This window comes from Neodiprion pinetum, chromosome 6 (genome assembly GCF_021155775.2).
Source record: "Neodiprion pinetum isolate iyNeoPine1 chromosome 6, iyNeoPine1.2, whole genome shotgun sequence".
Classification (NCBI taxonomy): Eukaryota; Metazoa; Arthropoda; class Insecta; order Hymenoptera; family Diprionidae; genus Neodiprion; species Neodiprion pinetum.
Window position 1 is genome coordinate 20,352,740 of NC_060237.1, and position 16,364 is coordinate 20,369,103.

The following is a 16,364-nucleotide window of genomic DNA, read 5'->3' on the forward strand; positions in this document are numbered from 1 at the left end:
TTTTTTGCTGAATGCCTTAGAAGGGTGTAATAAAATTCAAGCAGAATTAATCAACAGGTAGGATGCTCCGTAACATGAATAGCTAGCGAAATCAACCAATCTTATCAGTGAAAATCAAACGCCTCCAGGTATTGCTAGCACTTCTATGTTTTCGACGATGATTTGTGAACATCTTTTTTTCTAACTTTAGTGATTTATATTTTCCGTACGTGATGATTTGACCTGAGCTGCCATTTTCTTAATAGTGATTCTGCTTGCTCTGTCTTATGCATTGAGATATGCGCGGGAATATCGAGACTAATAAATTGAATTAATTAGCGTAATTCACGTAGACAAGATCAAGTAATAGAATATATCATAAATAATTATATTATATAATGAAATATTCATAACTAATAGAACGGTAGTATTTCCCGTGTCTGAGGAAAATTCAGTTTCATTCAAGTATGCCTCAATTCAAGTTTCAAAATAAAGTTTATCATTGTTACATTCGTATACAAGCTAATTTCATTCGATGTAGATGTTGAATCTCAATTGCATGAGACGCAACAAACAACCATTTCCAGTACAAACAAAAGCCATTAGCTACACCTGTATGTTAACCTGGACCTTATTCTGAAACTTTTTTGCAAATGGGTATACTTTCGTAGAAGCGAGCCACAAGGAAAGCGATCTCAGTGCAAGTTCTTTTGTCAGCGCATCTCAATCCCAGCATTGACTATTTAATTTAAGTAATAATGACTGAACGTTATTTTACAACTTTATTGAAATTTATACGTAGAACTGAATTCTTTTAATACTGCTGATCAAGTGAAAGTTTCTCAAAAGAAAGAGTATTTATAATAAATGCTTGCAATTTTTTTTCCCTATACACGTGTTGAAATGATGAATGATTTTCATGTTTCCGTTTTCATTATTATTATTATTTTCGATAAGTTGCTAAACTATAAAACAATTATTTCAATGAAATTTTAACAATAATCAAGATAATACGGAAAGAAATTCTACATTGAAATCACAACCATTCCCGACCTGCAGTGACTTGGCATAGTACTATAAGTTTGCGTTAAACACCAAAATATATCGCTACCTACACGCAAAGCTAGCATAATTAAAATTACTGGACCATTTACCTACAGCATCAAGTTTAATAAAAAGAACCGTTCAAATTTCTTACTGCCTATTTTAAACCGTGGCTTCCTAAACATAAAAAAAAAGATCCTGCAGTGATCATCTTATGTTACACTACTGCCGATATAAGAATCGGTCAGTCACATCACTTATCGGCACATTCCTTATACGAAACTTACTTAAGGCTTCATTTGTTTAGTTTTTTTTTTTTTTTTTTTTTTCTTCAGGTAATGTAGAAAATACCGTCTCATATCAATTATTCGGGCGATAAAGTAATATTCACTGCATCTTTGTCAAAACCAAAAACGTATTTTGTTGAGTGAGAATATTATTTGAATACACTGAGATAAGATTGCCTTCTTTATCTAATATTAAGACGGTAGACTACAATTTGGTAGTAATAGAGATAACTGTTGTCATCAAAACTGCCACACTTACTACGTAGACTTGTTAGATTTCAATTTTTTTACAGACAATGTGTGTCTCTGTTATCTAAGAGGAATTTAAATAGATAATTTAACGAGAATGATAACTGTACCGAATTACCAATCATGATATTTCCGAATAACTTCTATCAACAGATACAAAACTGAACTATAAGATGTTTGCTTCATTTTCTTATTTATTTCTCTAACGATTGAGAAATTTGTGAGATATTGGTGTAGGTAACAGATTTCTGATTCCTGACTTGATCACCGGGAAATAACTTTTTCAGATCCACTCTAATGGACCTTCTGCCACTTGCTAACACAGGATAAAAGAACGGCAGGGTGTTGCAAGTTCTTTATTAATAATCAAGACACGGGTAAGTAAGTGGTTATTTTTGGTGAATAACACCGATAAATGATTACTAAGTGATTGATTTAATTAATTACTCTTTTTTTTCTACTTTTTTGCTTTTCATTTTTTTGTTGTTTTGTAAGAAAACGTTTTCCCGTATTATATTTCTACACTGGAAATATTGTATTAGTTAAAGTGCTGGATATGAATTATTATTTTGTCGTGAATTAATGTGATCAGGCACTTAACTCACTGATGGCAAATATATTAGTCATCTTATTGGTATAATGGAATGAGTAATTTGCTTGTTGTGGCACAACTTATGATGAATTATTTTAGTGACAAAAATTGAGCACAGATATTCATCAGCAATGTTATTAGTATTTTTCTTTTTTTTTCTTTTTCTTTTTTCTTGGACAAATCAACGTTGGGCATCGACAAAGCACTTTGATATTAATCTTTTGTTCTAAGTTACATATATCTGTATACATGTATGTATATGTATATGTAGACAAGTTATTTATACATGTAAAATTTGGTCACTCGGTCAATTTACTCCTATCGCTAAGGATCTAGATGTTCTTTTATCCATATAAATTGATTGGTATTAACTAAATGATGCTATATAAATGTCAATACCAATAATTTCAGGTTTAGCATTTCAAACAGTGATTTTACTTTTTACACCGCTGGAACATTAAAATTGACGTCTTTCAGGTATCTAACTAAAACCTGAATCATTACCTAAATCATTTTCAGGTTATATGTACATATAAGTCAGTTTCTTCCGCCAATGCAATTTGTTACAGCAACTTGTTAAAAAAAATGACATGACAATAGAGCACGGATGTTACCTATTTCAATGATAATTACTTTTCAATGCGTATCAAACTTAATCGAGACCTTGCTGGTTTTTGAATTCAATACCTCATTTTTGTAAACATAAAAATTTAAGATAATGATAAAACAACAAACGAAAGACTAGAGTATACTCCGAATTTAGCAATGGTAACGGATTTACTTCACGAGGACAATTTTATTACGTCAAATAGTTGTAGATTACATTCTGAAACGGTTCTGCTACATAAATTGAAATTAGTTATAATTAGAAAAACAAAAACGAAAAAAACTCAGCGTAAGGCAAGTCATATCAGAAGTTATTGGCAGTTTTAGAACTCTTCAAATGATCGGTGTTAGCTAGACGTTGCCAAACTTGATCTGCAAAAGCGACGGAGAAGTTCCTATATGCATACATTGCTAGCTTTAAAACCAAAGCTACGTATTTCTTACATTTGTTAATCAGCCACATTTCAAATGTCAATAGAGTTAAGTATCTGAGCACGTTAAAACCAGATTTCATGGTGGTCAGTCCTTCAATGATGTTTTTTGTAATGACACATTTGTCAGCTGAATAGATTAGTTGGACCTTGAGACAATTAAATGTACAGTGAAGCTCATTGTTTCCTAATATAATTTGATGATTATTATTCAGATGAAAAATACTTTCTTGATATTCATATTCTACATTTCGATCAAACGTGACAATTTTTGGAAACTTTCTTAATCTTTATTTTTCTTGTTCCTAAGAGTATAGAGGAAAAGTGCTGGATATTTATATTATAAAGAGTTCAATTTTGAAAGCGCACCATTAACCATCAGTTGTGTAAATCAATTCTTCTTCCCAATTATCAAAACACTCTCAACACAGATTTCATTTAGCTTTAAAAAATGGGAAAAAAAAAACAAAACAAATTCAACTCACTTCATTTCGTTTCTCTTCATTTAGCTCATTCTTTGGCATAGCTGAAGCATTCAAGCTCGTAATGGCGATGGTGATCAACTTTATTCATCACTCAATCGAAATTTATCAGCTTGTGTATCAGATAATACAAATTTTCTATCCGATGTGAAAAAGTGGGCTACGTCACGATTTATTTTTAAATATGATCCGGTCAGGGATCCATAGGATTGACTACAATAATTTCATAATGATTATTTTGTATTAGATTAACCCAGCACTTTTAAATCTATTGGACTCTTAATAATTAGTTACTTGAGTTTTTTTCACTACGATAATGAAATTTCAATTACTCGAATTCGTATTTTGCCAATGCAAATATTTGATAATAAAAACTAAGGCCGGCTTAGCATGAAATGCTTCAAATCCAGTTTCAACAACCTTACAGATTGTTCGGGAATCGATATACTAACATAAAACCTACGGCAAAAACTGGACAGCCAGTTGTTTGGTGATAACATAGCGGCGAGAGAAAGAGTTATTTAAGCATTTCATTTCAAACAGAATTCATATGTATATGCTACAAATAGATCGATAGACAACCTACATTGACATAGCAAGAAGTTTTTTTAGCGCTTTTCAAGCTTCGGCGTTAGAAGTAGCTGTTGCCTTACAGTATGTTCAAATATTCTGTCCAATACCTGCAGTACTTGAACCTCATATAAAAAAGAGAAAGGTGTGTAGTAAAAAATAACAATCGTGTCCCTGTATTTTATCGTAATGAATTACTAAAGCACGACAAAAACAGGACGTATTACTAGGATGATGTATAATATAGGTATATGTATGTATGTATGTATGTATGTGTGTACGTACGTACGTACGTATGTGTATATATATATATATATATATATATATACACACACGTATAATGATTATCTAATTCTAATGATAACAGTAATAAAATAAAAAGTCACAGACACAGGTAGCTTGAATAGTTTCATTTTTACCCTATGTTCAAACATTAGTCGCTACCATGCCAGCTGTTGATTCAAAATTAAACGATAATTTAGGAAAGATTTCAAAACGTATTAGTATAACGTCTCCCGATCCAATATTCCAGATTCAGTATGATACATCAACTCTGAAAAATAATGACGAATGATGCTTGACTACATCAGTCAACGGTAATGTTAATAATTGTAATGGTGATGATGATAATAATAATGATGATGATGATAATGATAATAATGATGATGACGACAATAATAATAATAATAATAATAATAATAATAATAATAATAATGGTAATAATCGCTTAGTTTTACGAAGGAGGTGGCGTAGGTGTAGGCGTAGTGGTTGTAGTTGTGTGAAGTATGGAGTCCCGAGATGCGGAGCAGCGCCAATCTGGTCGTAGTAGTGTAACAATTTCGCGCTGACCCCCACTCGTTCCGTTTCCCCCAACACTAACCCCTGCGCACTGAACAGTCCCCCCAAGCCCAACAGCCATAGACAGTCATTTCTGTCGAGCACTCTTCTTCTTCTTTCGTTTGAAGAAGCAACAGCATCTGGAAATGAAGCAAACACTAATAGGACTTAGAATCGCATCTCTCTGTTTAATTTCGTCGACACCGACATGCAACACCCTAAGAGTGTAAGTGTAACGGATCCAAAACCTATGAAAACTTGTTTTGTACAATCTGTCGTGTATGAGATAGTAATTGTTAATTTTACCAAGAGGAAATAATAGAGAACAACAACACTACGTCGATGCGATTAATTATGTATTTTTCGACAAGTCTAATGTGAGAATGAATATTACGTGGAGATATCCAATTTCAAGACTCTGCACAAAGAGCGCTATTTTAAAAATTTCACGACATTATATAGTAATAATTTTAGGAACATATGATACAATATACAGTTAAAAAGTACAAAGATCAAGTGTTATGCTGCAAAACCGTAAAGTTTTCAATTTCTCACGACAATCATTGTCACTTAAAATAGGGGAGAGAAATGAAGTTTATAAGTACTTTTAATCTTTTCACTTCGAACCATATGAAATTTTTAGATCAAGCTTCTTTGTTATTGCCTTAGATTGGATACTTCTTCAAAAGTAGATAGCAATCAATCAATAAATATGTAATTGGTGTTTTTTATACTGATTGTTAAGGAACAGGTATAAATCAACACCCATAAAAATCAATATTGATAAAATTTGCAAGGTCATATATTTTAAATGGAGAAATAAATAAATCGAGACACATTAATAACATTGTCAATTTACTATGAGAAATTAGTTTTGTGATAAAAATAAAAGTATTAATTTTTTTTCTCACAGTCAGACTGAGAAATGCCAAGTACATGAAATGTTTGAAAATTGATCAACCTTGTTGACACATGAAACTAAACGAAAAAAAGATTTTCTCAGAAATTATTTGAAGTAAGTTACATATACATTATAGAAATTAACAAATAAATGATATTTAATCAATATTATTAGAGATAGTAATCACCACTCATCCGTCATTACAGAGGGAACTGGGTTTTTGGGTTATTTTTGCTTTTTTGTTGGGTGGCAAGAGGTGAGGTACTTTGAAGGGAAGTGGGAATCCACACTGGGGACAAAGTGTTCGTTTCAATTTCCAACAGGGATTCGTCCTGGAAAAGTAACATATAAAAACCATAAACCACCCGAAACACCATTATGTACACACTATAGAGAGGTAACACATAGTTAATCTGTTTTGATTTTCATACCAAACGTTGTACACAAAAGCTTTCGTCGTAAAGAGAGTAAAAGGATGAAATTTCACACAAAAAATTATGTTGGTACAGAGGAAGAATTTTTGACTGTGAATTAAGTAGGTTGTTCAGTTGAAAATCAGTACTTTCTTTGATAATTCATTACAAGATGATCGCGCATCGAGTGTTTATCAAATTATTACATTAGTAAACTACGATATTTTCCCTAGTAATGTGAAATACACAAGTAAAAATAAAGGTCTTGTTCGTAATCTTAGCCTATTTTTTTGTTATATGCATTATTAAGGGAAATACCGTAGTTTACAAATGTAATAATTTGATAAAAACTTGACATGCTACTATCTCATAATAAAATGATCAAACTAGTATTGAGTTTTAATTGTACAAGCTCTTTAATTGGTGTAAAGCTACATTTTCATGTTTCGTCGCCATATAAATCATGCTTGTGTTTTCATTGAAGTTGCTATCAAAGCTCATGCAATTTGAGTATCAACATCTAGTCACAAGTCTGCGAAATGCATATCTTAGAAGATCATCTCAATTTTCTTCAATAAAGATTGATTTTGTGTTAATACCTGGTTCAGAAAGAGATACCAGATGCAAACAACTATTAAATACTTTGTATGATTATGACACATGCGCGGACCTGTGACTAATCAAAGTTTCAAAAATTTTTAGTAAAAAATCATACTAACTTGGTCTCATCCACCATTTCGACTTCCTGAGGTGCTGTAATTGGGGTGTTTGAATGTCCAGCAGTTGGGTCATCATTTGCTAGTTCTCCGTTCGTTGAAGATACAACCTGATAGATTGAAAACACAGTCCATTAACGAATCGTCAATATTATTTAACAGATACAATTTCTTGCTCTCAAAATCGTTCATGATATACTACGATTTCAAACTGAATGGTGCTGAAGCTCGCAGCTAATACCCAACAATAGAGACACAGAAAATTATGGCATAAGACGATATACTGAACAGCAATAAACAGCGACATTGTGTATCGAGATGTGTTTAACATTTTCTCTGTGAGAACTTTTGCTTACAGTTACCGGCTGCTAGCTTCAGCACCATCCAAACCGTAGCGAAAAAGTTTAAACTTCTATAACCACTCGTCCTTGAAAGTCGAAAAACTTTACTAATTAAAAACAAATGTCAGTGAAATTCTTAAATTTAGAATCTATTTCGAATGCTACTAACGTCGATGCTTTCTAAAAAATATTCCCAACATTTTTTATCACACCTTTATATATTGAATCTAGACAGCGTTGCAAATAAATATTGTGAACGAATTTCATTAGAGAGCAAATTGGAGGTAGAATTAAAGTTATTCTTTTAGGCAATAAGGCAATTGATAAATTTTCAATATATATAGACATTGTACACATTACATAATGCAATGATTCGAAGGCTGAAAACTTACATTGTTTCTAGTATTCTAACTAGCTCAAATTTATCTAGCAGAAGTATCAAGATTCAATGTTTTGAACTTTTTTTACGCTACATTTGCACAATGAAAAAAAAATACATGGATTCACAAAGATATACTCTTAAATATGCATATAATGTAATATCATATCTATAATATAACAAAGTGATGGCGTACTAAAATACAAATGGCTGATTAGTATTTAGTATGTAACAAAACGATGAAAACAAAAAAGAACTTGAATGATATATAGATATAATATATATATATATATATATAGCATGCTACAGCAAGCTGAAACCAAGGTTCCAAATATAATATAATATAATAAAAACTGACCAGAATTCGTTGATTTCTCTTGCGAAAACGTAAGGAAATGCGAATTAAAAAATTTGCTAATTAACGTTGGCATATTTACAGAACAGAATTAATGCGGCGGTGATTTGAAAATGAAAAAAAAAAAAATTGAACTATAGTAACATAGGAATAGTAGGACAATTGTACAGAAAAATTCAAGTTTCTGTTCACGGAAAGATTGTTTTTTTTTTAGAATAAAATATAGTATAATATAAAAGTGAAGAATAATTAGCAGAAACAAATTTTGCTCTCTGAGACTCTGTCCCGATTAATATGTAAAATGAATTGTATATCTGGATAACTTTAGTCATCAACGATATTGTTGAACATTTTTTAACAGGGATATGAAGTTGATGGGATTAAAACCAAGTAATATTGGGGAATCCGGACGGGTTTGAATGTTGGTGTTTCAACGATAAAAGCTGACCAACTCACCTGGACGGAGCCGTGTCTGTCAGCAGGCGTTAAAGTACCACCGGCTCCCGACTGCTTCACTGTATCAGGCCACACAGCTCCCACCCCTTTACCGCCCCCTCCACCCACCCCTACACCCGTCACACCCTGTACGAAACAAGCACGACAAACGAATGCAAAGTGTTAGTAAAATCAATTCTGATGTGATTATTGATCGCGAAAGGCTATATGTTTTTGTAGTATCGTTACTCTTGACCGTATATAGTATCGCTGTTGAGGTAGGCAAGCTACCGAACAGTTTTCACAAATTATCAATATTAGTATATTAAACTTCTTCATCCACCTAACTCATATTGTACAAATGTTTGTCAGAGGTGCTGTAGAGTAATTGAGTAATTTACAGCTCTACTCAATTCAATGAGAGTTTTATGAACATCCGCTTTTCTTTCACTCGGAAGAATTTTTTTAAGAGTAAATACTGGTTATGCTATTCAACTTTTGGTGAGTCAGCGTAAAAGATTTTGGCCAAGTAAAATATTTCGATGAAAAAATTTTTTTTTAAAAACTAAAACAACGGAAATTTTGAAATTCATGTTTCGTCGGCGTGTCTAAATGTGATTTGTGACCGGGGATAACTGAATGCAATTATTAAATTGTTGAATAATTCATGAAATAACTAGATGATAGTCAGTTTGTGTATAATAATATAATCAATTCTACAAATTAATATATAATATTTTAGTAATGTGCTGACAGCGAGTAATCTTTCAAAAATATATTACTAATGTACCATCCTACATGCAGACCAAATATAGTTGTAACGAAACTAACGATAAATTCCTATATATATAAAATTTCCTAATACACAAAGCCACAACAATGGTTTCTTTTTAATCATTCTATCTACATATCAAACACAATGTACAACGAAATACGATAATTTGCGACTACAACAAGTGCTCGCAGTCAGAATGTATGATAGGTATAAAATTTACCCTCAATCGTTCTAGGGATTTTGACTGTCTAATACATCAACATTTTAGAATTTTAAGTAACTGTATCTCAATTTCGTTAAGCGAGAGATTATTTTGTTTAGCAGAAATGTAACCCACTCTGCATCGAGGTAAAAACAAATCTAATACTTAAATATTCATGTTCAACAATACCAATCAAAGCATTGCTGTTTGCATAATTTGGCTCTCAATATAAATTTTGAAGTTTATAAACTGATTTTATCTCTTGCTCACCAACGAAATTTCAGCTTGAATTTTAGCTGATCTGCCGATCTGCTAATAATCATTGAAAATAATGAATACAAGCAGAGCAAAATATCTCTAACAAAACTGAAATTACAGTATTCGAACGAATTTTCTAACTTTGCGTGAATGATGAAACTAAGCTTTCGAGGTTCTAATTTTCAATATACACAACAAATCCGGTATTGTACCACTTGCGGCTTACATAATTGCCCTGCATTTCGACGTTCACCTCGTCCACCATAAGAATCACGTCTTCCTCAAAATCATCGCATTCCTGAACAAGATCCACGTTGTGCAATGAACAGAAATTGATTTTCCTAAATAATTCGTTTATTATCCTATTTCACCAGTTTCACAAGTTTGTCGTACGAAGTATTATTCCTTCTGTAGCTAAAGGTGCTGTTGTAGAACACAGAAGGAATACTTTTCAACTTGGGCGATTGATGTGTGAAAATTTTTTAAATCTATCATTTCTAAAGCCAACGCACGGATTATTGTTTCATCTGTTCATATGAAGTAAAAAATCTGCCTATATTTGGAACGATCGTATAAATATGAAGCTTTATTATGCCTGTGACGCACAGCTCAAGTCACCGCATCAACATTCATATGATAAAAGAAACATACACAGCCTTTATGAAGATCAGAATGTTTTATATTAGTTTCATACTAATGTCAAAAAACATATCATTAAGGTGAATGTCCATGCAATTACTCGACGAACGTAAAGAAATTATAAGCTATGCATAACCAGGCTTGAAAGAAAATTGAGAATTTTCATATTATAAAAATACTCGATTACCTTATTTGTGGTGGGATGCCGGTCTCGGTTTGGCGACACAACAATTTCGTGTCCAGTCTGCAATGATCCGACCGGCGTGGACTGCAAATCAAACAGACTCGTGAAAATAGTACATAAGCATTATTCAATAATAATAAAACATTCTACAGTAAATATGTATAAATGTAAAGTAAGTACCAAAATTTTCCTAGCATAGGTAAACGTACTTGGTCAATCGGGAGAGGAGCAGAATGTTGGATTTCAGGACTACATTCATGGTAACTCTTCTTAGTTCAATCACACCAATTCATTATTTTATTTTTTGTACAACTTCAAGTTATAAACTTTGAGATGTAAGGTCAAAATATCATATACGATTTTAGAAAATTATTTAAGGTAACTTGGGCAATTTTCCAGAGACATGCAATACTTTTAAGATAAACAGAAAAAAAAATTATTATCACACTACATTTTCTCTACCTGTCATTCAAACTTTGGTTATCTTGACTAAGTGTCAGGAACACGTAATAAAAAAATTGAAAATCCCACGTAGTGAGATGAACAAGAATATCAGAGCAAATTCCGAATAATCGTTTTTATACTTGAATGAATCATAATTTCCACATCAAGTTCTCTATTTGAAACGGAATCCTGCCGGCGAATTTCATCTACGTCAGTAATGAATGTGGTGTAATATTAGAATGAAATTTGTAAAGAAACTCATCAATTCTTGGATGTTTTATAAATGTTTAAACTTTGTAATGTCGGTTTTTTTTTTTAACAGGGACAAACATTTGAAACAAGCGGAGATTTTTCTAAAAAAATTTGCGGCCAATATATGAGGCAAATATTATATTTCCTCAGTGACTACTAACAATAAGTTTTGAAATTGCTACGCAACAACAATAGTAGAAGTGGGTAAAGCAACAAGGTGGAATAAAATTGGAATATTATTATCAAATTAGGCATTGCAAGTGTATCTATATATGTATTGTATATATGTGTGTGTACATATAAGATTTGGAATAAAATACGTGCAACCCAATTTCACTTGGCAAACTCAAGCAACACTGCAACTACGTAGACTTTTCTTTTATATCAAGTAAAACACGCACCATAATTATAATTTCAACAATTTCAGACTGAAAATAATTATGATAATAATATATTAAACGTCGTTACAACATATCTTTCGGGAAAGGGGGGGAAAAAAAAAATCAGACTGGATTATTTATGGATTGTAAAATATTGGATAGTGGAATCGATAACTGTATGATTCGACACATTAACAATATTGTTTTGTACCGACATTCAGAAATGTATGGCTTTGCATAATCTGCAAAGCTTGATTATTCTGAAATAATTGTCGTCGACAATTTGTCAATATGACAATAAATTGCATAGTTATTCACTTGATGTCACTGTTTAAAAAAAAAATCTATTACTTTTTTCCATTTTGCATAAAATAATGCAACAAAACAATAGCACTGATGGCTCTGATTAGAAAAGATTGGGGTCTATATTGCGGTACAAAAAATTTTCGTACCAAATTTTAAACTGATCACAAGAACTGTTGTAAGATTATAAAAATATACTCTTTCTCTATCTGTTGACGCCTTGAAGATAAACGCATTAGAGCTCAGGAAAATTTTCTGCTTCAAATTAAAATGAAATAAAGTAGCATAGGAAAATTGAAAACAATAAAGTAAATGAAAATATAGTGCAAAAATATCTTCAATTACATCTCTCTCTCTCTCTCTCTGCAGCGACTCGGAATATACATACAATATTGGAGTACATGAGGCACTCCTGACCATATGGACTTAGCGAATACTTTCATCGTTTGTAATTTTGCATTCTTGTTAGTAAGTTGTAGCAAAACATAAGAAAAAAAAATTTTATGAAAAAGAACTATTGGCTTTGTCGGTAATTGCTCAAATTTTGCAATGACAATTAATCATCATTGATATTGATGAAATTTACGGAGTAAGTTATTTGTGTAAACAGAAGAATTCAAAAAGACTACAGCGAAGATGTCTGGTTACTTACGAAAAAAACGTATTTAAGAAAGAACGAAACTTGAATTTATATCAATCTTTAAGCAAAAAATTTTTATCTCTTTGCAAAAAATGTGTTGCATAAATTTATTTAGAATCGACGATGACTGTTATTTCGATATTCAAACAATTAATGGCGTTCCAAATGTTTGTTAAATCTTGTAAGAATCGTGTTGTTTGCGAAGAGAAAATTTTCTTTTCATAATGATCTCAACCAGTTTTAAATAGCCTGAAATATATCATGTATTCACATATATTATATGTATATAGAACTGCGGGGGAACTCTGTTTGTGAGAAAAAATTAGCAGCAATGACATTGTGTGTAATTATAACAAATATAGAGATCAAACGCAGCGCCTATGATTGAAAACCACTCTGTGTGCGAATAAGGACTCTCTCTACTTTACCAACCTTATCAGATTTGGTTTTTCCAATATGAGAAGGAGCAGCGTTCCGTATCGCTCTGAGTTGCGTAAAGTTGGGTGGCTAGATAATATATTGAGCAGCATGCAAAGTTTAGAAATCAGTTGTTGTCAGCTAGGATTGATTGTTATCAATTCAATCATTAAATTCGTCTTTGCTCAATCTGTATTTGGGAGGAGGATTTACTTACCGGTATTCGAGTACTTAATGGAAAACTAGCTTTACTACATTCAACAACGTAGTACTCGCTACCATTTCGCATCAGGCACTTGTTCGGATCTCGTCCAGTTATACAAAACAAAATATTCGATCCAGTTTAACATTATTTCGTTTTCTGATAATCTACTGAACGATACCTGACACATGAACCTCTTTCGTTTAGTTGTGAATACGAATGAAATTTTTGTGGTGAATAAATGCAAAAAGAAATTCCCAAGATTTTAATACAGGCCAATTAATGTTTTCACGTCTTCAAGATTATACTTCAATATTCACCTTCCAAAATGCGTAAGCTTCTAAGCTTGAATAAATTCATACATAGATTTTTCCAATAAAATTAAAAGATAAAACTGACTTTACCAATATTTGATTAACACCCATTCCATACTGTAATTAGTGATAAAAACAACAATATGAATCTAACGTATTTTCTTTCTCATTAAATACTTTTACTCATGCCAGACATCATGATGCTTATTTTTCATGCTTAAGAGATTGTTGAAAATTGCTAAAGGCAAATAATCAAACCAAAATTCACTAGCTTGATGCTAATAATTTTATATCAACTTTGTATCGGCTAATAGAATGTAAATTCACGTCCACTTTTGTTTTTTTCTCATCGAGCATGGTTAAAATTAGCTGGAACAAAAGACAGACCCCAAAAAATCAAAGTTTCATTTGACGCTAAGCATGCTCAAGCAATCTCCTAACAACGTCTATGTAATTAGAAGAGCGGTGTACGACATCATAATTGGACAAAGTGACCATGCATACTCCGTAAATTTTTGATCAAACTGTATCCCAAACTAAACATTTACAACATTTTGTTTCTAGTTAATCTATGAGATATAAGTGTTATATTAGTCAAAGAGGAAGAAACAAAAAAAAAAAAAAGATTGAGAAATAAAGTACTCGTTATTCAAATTAGAATAAACAATATACAAAATTATCTACTACTCTGAAATATAACTCGGCATCTATTCGCATCTTAAGAACTATAATAAATTATTGAAAAGACTTTGTTAATCGTTTCATGCAATTCTCAACGTTATTATTCAACCTTGAGTTACGTACGTATCATCACTTTTCCGCAGTATTGGGTTATTTTATGAACAATCACGATAAAAGTGAAAATCTAAAATTATTTAGCACCCACCATGGTCTTCCCCGTCCAGTCGAATTCACCATCGTTAACAAATCCTCTCCTGTCAAATAGATCCTGGAATAATTTCCTCAGGTGTTCGTAGTCTGGAGTTTCGAAAAAGTCTAATCTCCTCACGTAACGCAAGTACGTAGCCATCTCCTCGGGATGACCGTCGCACAAAGTTTCTATTGGCGTAGCACGTTTCGTGTCCCCTATTTTTTGGTAACGCTCTTTTAACGTATCCGCTTTAAGTCCCTGCCACGGCAAACTACCTCGTAGAAAATACATAAACATATGGCCCAGCGCTTCCAGATCATCTCTCCTGCTCTGTTCTGATAACAACAAATAAATTATGTTAACGACTAAGAGCAAAAAACCGAAAAACGAGTAAAAGATGTTGCAGTATTAATCTTATCTGCGATGAAGTAAATAAAAGTAAGTTTTTAAAATGATTAAACCAAATTCTTCGTTGTACTATTAATTCTCTATTCAAAATAAGCGCATGTTGTATATTTCTCCAAATTACCTTTTCCAAGGTGGGTATTGATGCTCATGTAGCGTGCCGTACCCGTCAGGCTTTTATGTTCCCGATAAGGTATGTGTTTGTTCGTCTCCAAGTCTATGTATTCTTTGGCTAATCCAAAATCTATTATATGAATCGTCTTTTCTCTTTTGGTCGTACTCCTGCCGATGAGGAAGTTCTCTGGTTTTACATCGCGGTAAATTAAGTGCCTGCTATGGACATATTCTATCCTATGAAGCTGCGAACAGAAAATTACCCAAACATATTATCAACGGTTGATAATTATTCAATCAGCGTATATTTGTTCGGTTACATAAAATTGATTCAATGAATATTCGATTCCAAGAAAATAATCAATAGTGCGATTTTCTAAAAACGACAAATTTAGTCAACAATCTAAAATCGTCAAGTCGTATATCACATCGAACCCTTTTTAAAAAAATTTCAGAAATTTATCATTTGTCACAACCACAGTGAACTTGACTAAAACAACATCTTTACTACGTAATAGAGATGAATCTAATCAAATTCGAATTCTATCAAGCTGAAGTATCAACATTTTGAAAAAAGGTTTTAAAATTGGAACGTTTGGAAAATGATTAGTCTTTAAGATACCATTATTTGATCATTTTCAATGTACCAAGTATAAAAGCCTTTTCTCAAATCGTTGGATATCTCATAGCTTGTGTCACGTCAATTTACTCAGAATCGTTTCATTAAGTAATACAAATGTTGTTTCCTTCACGTTCATCATAATTGGGACAGATAACAACGCCACGGATTGTTTAATAGTCATTTTATTTCACATTCAGACGATAAGGTCTAATTCATCGTTGATTCTTTACAGAATTTCGCCTCGAGTAAAAATCACAAGGGTTTCAACTCGCTGTCATCAATTATGAATAAAATAATGATTTGTTGATAAATAAATAATTTAAAAATACTCACGAGCTGCATGGCAATGATAAGGACGGTCTTTAGTGAAAATCTTCTGCCACAGAGGTCAAACAAGTCTTCCAGGCTCGGTCCGAGTAGTTCCATCACCAGGGCGTTGTACTTTCCACAAGGCCCAAAGTAAAATACTTCCGGGACACCCTCTATATGAGTGTTATGAACTATACCAAAAGGAAGGTAGTTTCACCCCAGAACACATATTGTGGTTTGGTGTGCGGTGAGGAATTTGTGACGAAAACACATGAAACAAAACAGCGTCGCAATGTAGGTGTATCCCAAACGGACACGTAGAAAAATAATAAAAAAGGTCAAGAGGAAAAAAAAAAAAAAGCAGGAAGAAAAAAAATTATGTCATTATCCGCGTGTATAAGTAACGAAAGTTGATC

General features: G+C 32.3%; 1 protein-coding gene across 18 annotated transcripts in view; it reads right to left on the reverse strand.

The window, feature by feature from the left end:
- Positions 1 to 1,321: 1,321 nt before the first annotated feature.
- The window catches only part of gish (casein kinase I gish), a 55,910-nt gene continuing 40,867 nt past the window's right edge, over positions 1,322 to 16,364 (reverse strand). Inside the window, exons 4-11 of one of the 18 annotated variants that reach the window (XM_046630920.2) lie at positions 15,973 to 16,121; positions 15,028 to 15,262; positions 14,514 to 14,833; positions 13,127 to 13,201; positions 10,679 to 10,759; positions 8,639 to 8,764; positions 7,111 to 7,217; positions 1,322 to 5,217 (exon numbers count right to left, since the gene is read on the reverse strand). In XM_046630920.2, the coding sequence (XP_046486876.1) occupies positions 5,166 to 5,217; positions 7,111 to 7,217; positions 8,639 to 8,764; positions 10,679 to 10,759; positions 13,127 to 13,201; positions 14,514 to 14,833; positions 15,028 to 15,262; positions 15,973 to 16,121 (1,145 nt within the window). In that variant the 3' untranslated portion in view covers positions 1,322 to 5,165. Of the gene's footprint in view, positions 5,236 to 5,941; positions 6,311 to 7,110; positions 7,218 to 8,638; positions 8,765 to 10,078; positions 10,151 to 10,678; positions 10,760 to 13,126; positions 13,202 to 14,513; positions 14,834 to 15,027; positions 15,263 to 15,972; positions 16,140 to 16,364 lie in introns of those variants that run through there. The other 17 variants (XM_069137243.1, XM_069137242.1, XM_046630913.2 and 14 more) reach the window with 17 other exon arrangements.